The following is a 7,480-nucleotide window of genomic DNA, read 5'->3' as shown; positions in this document are numbered from 1 at the left end:
CTTAGGGAAAATAAGTCTTTGTTGATAAGTCCTTGTCAAGAGTCATAAAATGTTAGTAGGCCTTCTGGCCAGAAGATGATGTAAATCACCTAAATCATTTGTATACGATAAATTTGCAGGAAAGAAACCCTGGTTTTTGATAAGAATCAAAGACTGCTGACTTTGCATCCCCTATTATCCTCTATGTGTAACTTAGGGTATAAAAGCCCCTGTTAAAAATAAAGCTACGGGCCTTGCTCACCAATGCTTGGTCTCCCCATGTCAATTCTTTCCTTTAACTTCCGGCTGAAGTCTCCATCTGGAGCGTGGATATCCTCTGCGACCACTTATTTGCCTGGGCTTCTAAGACCCACTCGAGAAGGTGTCTAAGGTGGGGCACCTTCCGCTATTCGAGAGGGTGCCTGCGGCCTCCGTGGTCAGAGCTAACCTGGTGTCACGGGTTATATTGATTTTCCGTGTAAACCAAGCTACTCAGCCTCTTTTCTCCACTGAATTTTCCTACTGAGCTATCCTCATTCTATTACTCTTTATATCTTTAATTACCATTTGAATAGGTCGCCGACGCCGTCTCCCCTTCGAATACCCTGGATCAGCTGGGGCTGGTCCTCGGCAGTCTTCCTTTAATAGATTGTTTATATTTGTATTTACTTTAAATTTGAATCATTTACTAGTTAATTTCTTAGAGATCTTTGCTTATCTTATATATTTGCTTGGTGTATATCCTCTGGAGTCAAGTTATTTTTCAAATTAATTTTGTCAATTGGCCTTGTGGTATTGTTTCCCAAATCTTTATAAACATTTTTCAAATCATCAAATATATCTATTTGGGGTTTAAATGATTGGATAAGAAGAATTATCCAACCCTAGAATGTAGAAACTCACCTCCTTCATTAACTGGAAATTAAATATGAAGTAAATCTTGCTTTACTTTCTTTTAAGCCTTTAATAAATGTTGATTTTTGTGTAAGGTACTAGCTTTATGTACAATTTAATTAGCTTCCAGTTGGTAAGCTAGTTGTGCTACCTCATGTATTTAGTACCATGTCATTTTCTCATATATGGTCTTTTATCACTTGCCTTGGTCTATAAGATTGTTGTGATCAGGCAATATGTTTTAATCAGCCTTATATTTTCTTTTCTTTTTTGGCTGCCCCATGTGACTTGTAGGATCTTAGTTCTCCAACCAGGGATTGAACCCCAGGCCACTGCAGTGAAAGCACCAAGTCCTAACCACTGGACCACCAGAGAACTCTCACAACATTGTATTATAATAATATCTGAAAGTACCAGAAAATAATAAATCACAAGACATATTTTTGAATGAATAAACAAATTATCACAAGACTTCAGGAAGTCATAAGTAACAATTATTTTTATAGATAAGTATGTCCTAAGCTCTGAAATAAAACACACAGAACACTATGGAAACAAGGAACAATGTGACTGAGTTTGTCCTCTTGGGGCTCACTCAGAGAAACCAGGGTCAGAAAATATTATTTGTCTTGTTCTTGCTCATCTACATTGTGACCATGGTGGGCAACCTACTCATTGTCCTGACTGTGGTGTTCAGTCCAACCCTGGATGTCCCTATGTACTTCTTTCTTGGCTACTTATCATTTATGGATGCTGTTTATGCTACTACAGTTAACCCAAACACATTTACAGACTTACTGTATGAGAAGAAAACCATATCATTCCAAGCGTGCATGATTCAGCTCTTTACAGAGCACTTATTTGGTGGTGCTGAGATTTTACTCCTGGTCATCATGGCCTATGACTGCTATGTGGCCTTCTGCAAACCCTTGCATTATGTGACAATCATGAATAAGCGAGTGTGTGTCCTGCTGTTGGCTTGGGTTGGTGGACTGTTACATGCTATAGTTAATATTCTCTTTGTTTACTACCTTCCCTTCTGTGGCCCCAATGTTATTGACCACTTCATATGTGACATGTACCCCTTGTTAAAACTGGCCTGCACTGACACCCACATTATTGCCATCATAGTGGTTGCCAATGATGGCATAATCTGCGTGGTCCTCTTCATGCTCTTACTCATGTCCTATGGGGCCATTCTGCATTCCCTGAAGAATATTAGTCAGGAAGGGAGGCGCAAAGCCTTGTCCATCTGTGGCTCCCACATCACTGTGGTGCTCCTCTTCTTTGTGCCCTGTATATTTCTGTATGTGAGACCTCCTTCCATCTTACCCATTGATAAGTCCTTGGCTGTGTTTTACACCATTATCACCCCTGTGTTGAACCCTCTAATCTATACTCTGAGAAACAGTGAGATGCAACATGCCATGGGAAAGCTATGGATCAGAAAAAGAACATGAGGCAACAGGGAAATGAATGACCAATTTTCAGTGAAGAATTGCTCTTCCCAGGAAAGCCTTTTGTGGTTATTTAACTGCAGTAAATATCTCCCCAGGATAATTAACTCAGTCATGATGAAAAGACTTATTATCTGAATATTTCCCATGATCAAAATATAATTTTAACATTTTAATGACTTCCTATTTTAAAGTTTATATTTTGCTTGAAATAGGTTTTTAAGATTTACACAATTTCCTTGGAAAATATGTATAGCTTTGGGTGTAAAATGACTTTATTAAAACTATAGATTTATGTTCTATATGATTGTTAGGTAGTTAGAATAAGAAAAAGGAGTCCAAAATGGCAGTGGCTAAAAGACAAAGAAAGGGAGAAGCCCAAAAAAATGGATCAAAAGAAAATCTGCAGGACTGGAGTGAAAACTTCAGCTGAAGCAAACACACTCCCCTCTTGGCTAGTGCAATTTGCATAGGGCAAGCTCAGGGGGCAGAAGACAAAACATATAAAAAGAGGAAGCCAAGACAGATCAAGTCCTTTCCTTTGGGATCGCCTGCCCTCACACCTCCAGGGTGTACTTTCCTTTAGTTGCTGAATAAAACTCTGAGCTGTAACCAAGCTGTAACACGGGTCTGCACTTTCCAATCTTTGCCGCGGTGAGGCAGAACTAACAAAATTATACACTCCCCTGACACGATGAGTTAAGTCATAGTTAATACTGCGATTTGTTTATTTAGTGTAAGTTTTTTCCTCATACTTTTCTCTTACATAATGTGATCTTTTTCAGAATTAATGAGGTGTGTTACAGATTTCAGAAAAAAAATAGAGTAAGAAGTATTATATACATCTCAGTTTAGTCCTCTTCACACAAAGACAGCACATATTAATATTTGATTTATATGACTTACTTTTGAATCTGAAAGATACTTTACACATATTATTTTGTTTCTATTTCTTAGTACAAGATGATTGATGAAGAATATTTCATTGTGTAATATTAATCATCTTTAGGATGTTAATTTTTTAAAAAATTGATTGAACATGATGCATGTGCAGAAAAACAACCAAGTCTTACCTTTTTCCCAAATGGGATATCATATTATCTTTTTAAGTTTATCAGGTTTGCCTAGAGTCACACAATCAGTCAAAAGGAAAATCTGCTCTTACATTGTTCATTTAGGGAAGTGTCATGAATTTAAAATAAATGCAAAACTGTTTTTAACTGAAGTGGTAAGGAAAATCAAACAAATATCACCCCCAAACTTGCATTTTTATGAATAGAATTATTTGAATGTTTATCATTATTCTATAACTTAGTGATTTATAAATTAGGTAAAGGCAGTACAAGGTATGAATTCCATAGAATCATATAACTCCATGACAGCACTAAAGGTAACACATAGATTTCCATGAAGACACCCAATAATCTTTATGTTATGCATCAGTCTTTCAGAATAAGTTTTCCTGACCAAAGTTAAGTTTATTTAGCAGTTATTTATCAAAAGATGTACAGATGCTTTAAAAATAAAATAAATTTGTTAAAGGGGATATATTTTCTCACATATTTTATTTATTTTTGCAAATAAAACACAAACTTCCTTCTTCCATTGGAAAACACAAAAGACATAGCATATTTTATTTATTTATTTATTTATTTTAATTTTTTAACTTTACAATATTGTATTGGTTTTGCCATATATATATTAAAAGGGTTTAAAATGATAGTTTATCAAGATATGGATGATGTTGAGGGAAACCAATAAGGGATTATACAGCACTGTCAACTATAAATTGGCACTGAGACTGAATTCACCAAGTGTACTTGCCAGCGACTGAACAACAAAAAGAGCATTTGCCATCTGCCTCTGTGGACATTGAATCCTGTGCTGCTATAGCTGCTGACCTTCAACACACCCTAAGGGGGATTAAGGGGAATTCAGTGAGGCACCCAGTGCTCCAGGGGAACTGGTGGAACAGACCTTTAGATAAATTCAGGAACTGATTTCAGGATCCCAATTCTTGCCAACAAATCTAGTGGAGGTGATGAAATTCCAGCTTGTTGTTGTTCAGTCACTCAGCTGTGTCCAACTCTTTGAGACCCCCAAGAACTGCAGAATTCCAACTTTCCCTGTTCTTGGCCATCTCCCAGAGCCTGCTCAAATTCACGTCCATCAAGTTGGTGATGCCATCCAACCATCTGCTGCTCTATTGTCCCCTTCTCTTCCTGCCCTCAATCTTTCCCAGCATCAGGGTCTTTTCAAAGGAGTCAGCTCTTCACATCAGATGGCCAAAGTATTGGAGCTTCAGCTTCAGCATCAGTCCTTCCAATGAATATTAAGGATCGATTTCCTTTAGGATTGACTGGTTTGATCTGTTTGCAGTCCAAGTGATTCTCAAGAGTTTTATCAAACACCACTGTTCAAAAGCATCAATTCTTTGGTGCTCAGCCTTATTTATGGTCCAACTCTCATATCCATGCATGACTAATGGAAAAACCGTAGCTTTAACTATACAGACCTTTGTTGGCAAAGTAATGTCACAGCTTTTTAATATGCTGTCTCGGTTTGTCAACGATTTTCTTCCAAGGAGCAAGCATCTTTTAATTTCATGACTACAGTCACCATTTGCAAACAAACTTCCTACATCCGTTGGAAAACTGACAAGAAAAAAAAAAGATATTTAAAATGGGAAATTAAAATAGTTTTAAATATCATTTTAAAATGATAACCTATTAATTTATGGATAGAATTGGGGGAAACTAATGAGGGATAATATAGTACCATTGAGGACCCAGCTACAGTAGGAAACCATTAAAACAATAAGGCCTGTGAGATCTAAGAGAGAGAGAGATCTCAGGAACTCAGATGGTCAATCCAAAAGGAGCAGCCTCAGCTAAAGGCACCCAGCCACTGACAACCCATAACAGGAACCAGGACAGTAAACCCCATGACATTTCTTATTTTCTTCTCACTTGCCTACTAATACTCAGCTAGTGCTACATCTTGGCTAGGAGGTAAGGGAGATGGTTGAAGCAGACCAAGGAAAAGAGCTGCTCAGGGTAGAGAAAGTGAGAAGTTCTAGTGGAAGAAAGGAATATATCTATCCATTTTTCCAACAGTTTATTTAATTGTTTTTTGTTTGTTTGTTTGTTTTGTCTTTTTAAGAAAGAGAGTAAGCACTATTTTTGGAGTTGGCTCAATAAAGGAAAACACAGGGAGAGTCTTCCAACTTAATTTATTCAGCTAATTTTATTGAACAACAGTGTCAGTCTGACTCTGACTTAAGTGATAATTGATGAGGTGATGGCAAATACAGGCTTATATCTCAGACTTATTTAAGTACTTTTACAAGGAAGAAAGGAGTAAATTAGACTGTGTGTAAACAATATGCAGATCACATCCAGTTGTACAATTCATTTTAACTTTTAAGGACGTGTTTTTAACATTTTTTCTTGCTTGAGAAGCTCTCAGGTTTATTACATGGTGAGTACCTGGGCCTGGGTATCCTCCAACAAAGAACCAGGGACCACTTGTCAGAAGGTATGGAAGAAGAACCTGAGCATCCTTGTAGTAAGCTGAATTAAATAGCCTTGAAAGTTTACTCTTCCTATAAAATAGAAAAGGCAGCATGCTTACACACCAAGGAAAAAAATACTATTTATTATTAAAATGTGTTGGACTTACCTGAAAACCCAAAATATAAATTTCTCATCTCTTTGCTATTAAAAGCTTTGTCTTTATAGATCAGTTATCCACTTCTGAATTCATCAACAGCACTGAAATGCAATAAAACAAGATGAATGAGACTGAAGTCATTCTAGTGCGACTTACCCAGAATCCTCAGATACAGAGAATTCTACTTTTATGTTATTTTTCACCTACATTGTCACTGTTGTGGGCAACCTGCTTATTGTGGTAACTATAATCTGCAGCTAGACTTTGAATTCACTGTTGAATTTCTTCCTGACCTTCCTGTCCTTGATAGATGCCTGCTATCCCTCTTTCATAATACTGAAAATGATAGTTGATTTGCTTTCTGATTCAAAAGCTATCTCCTTCAGGGGCTGCATGGCACAGCTCTTCATTGAACATTTCTTGGGAGCTTCACAGATTGTCCTTTTGTGGTTCTAGTCTATGAATAATAGGTGGCCATCTGCAGTGTGTATGTCTTAAGTCTCTCTGCATTATGTCACCATCATGAACCATCATATATGCTTCCTCCTGGTGGAGGTGTGTTGGGCAATGGGTTTTCAACAATTGGTTGTGCAAAACCTAGTCATTTTCTGGGTCCCATTCTGTGGCCCCAACATCATGGGCCATTTCATGTGTGACATTTTCCCCCAATATAATATGTTTGCACTGACACTTTCCTTGATGGTTTCTTGGTTGCTGCTGAAGTTGGCACTCCTTGTCAATGCTTTTGTAATGTCTTGATGTTCTGTGTGATTTTCCTGTGCATGTCAAGGACTCATGGGGAGGACAAAGCCCTGTCTACCTGTGGCTTCCACATCAGAATTGTTGTCTTGTTTTCTGTAACTTCTATATTTATGTATCTGCAACCAGTAACTACTTTTCCCATGGGTAAAATCATAGCAGTAATACTGTCATCTATACAGTAAGGAATATAGAGGGCAAAAATGTCATTAAAATATTATTAAACAGGAATACAATTTCAGATAAGAGGTGAGCCAATATGAAGATTTTATTTCTATCATGATCTTTATATGTTCATATATTTTTTATATATTTTACTGATATTGATAGCTCAGTTGGTAAAGAATCCTGCTGCAATGAGGGAGACCTGGGTTCAATTCCTGGGTTGGGAAGATCCCCTGGAGAAAGCAAAGGTAATTTTTATGTTTTCATGATCTTTATATTTTCATCTTTTATTACTATAAAGACTTTCCCAAACCCCTCATCTGACACTAACAGGACTACTGCAACATAGGCAGAGGTAGTATTTAGATCTGCATTCTCCTAAATTTAAATGTGATAGTCTTTCAAACACTTCAAGAGACATCATCAAAAACAGCATTTCATCAGACTCTCTCTTCTTTTATAGTAATAGAAAATTTATTTTTCCTTTCTCATTATAGAGTTGTATAAGGTGCCTATGATTTAAGTAGTCGGTACTCAGAAAGCTGTATGGCTTA

The 7,480-nt window shown here is 37.1% G+C and overlaps 1 protein-coding gene and 1 pseudogene across 1 annotated transcript; both read left to right on the top strand.

The window, feature by feature from the left end:
• The first annotated feature begins 1,421 nt into the window (after positions 1-1,421).
• Positions 1,422-2,333, top strand: LOC113905089 (olfactory receptor 4A47-like). Its single transcript, XM_027562104.1, has one exon. It carries the CDS (start codon positions 1,422-1,424, stop codon positions 2,331-2,333), a length of 912 nt encoding a protein of 303 aa, XP_027417905.1.
• Positions 2,334-6,108: 3,775 nt separating this feature from the next.
• LOC113905088 lies at positions 6,109-7,014 on the top strand (annotated as a pseudogene).
• The last annotated feature ends 466 nt before the right edge of the window (positions 7,015-7,480 follow it).

This window comes from Bos indicus x Bos taurus, chromosome 15, assembly GCF_003369695.1.
Source record: "Bos indicus x Bos taurus breed Angus x Brahman F1 hybrid chromosome 15, Bos_hybrid_MaternalHap_v2.0, whole genome shotgun sequence".
NCBI lineage: Eukaryota > Metazoa > Chordata > Mammalia > Artiodactyla > Bovidae > Bos > Bos indicus x Bos taurus.
This window is presented reverse-complemented; position numbering and strand designations above follow the sequence as displayed.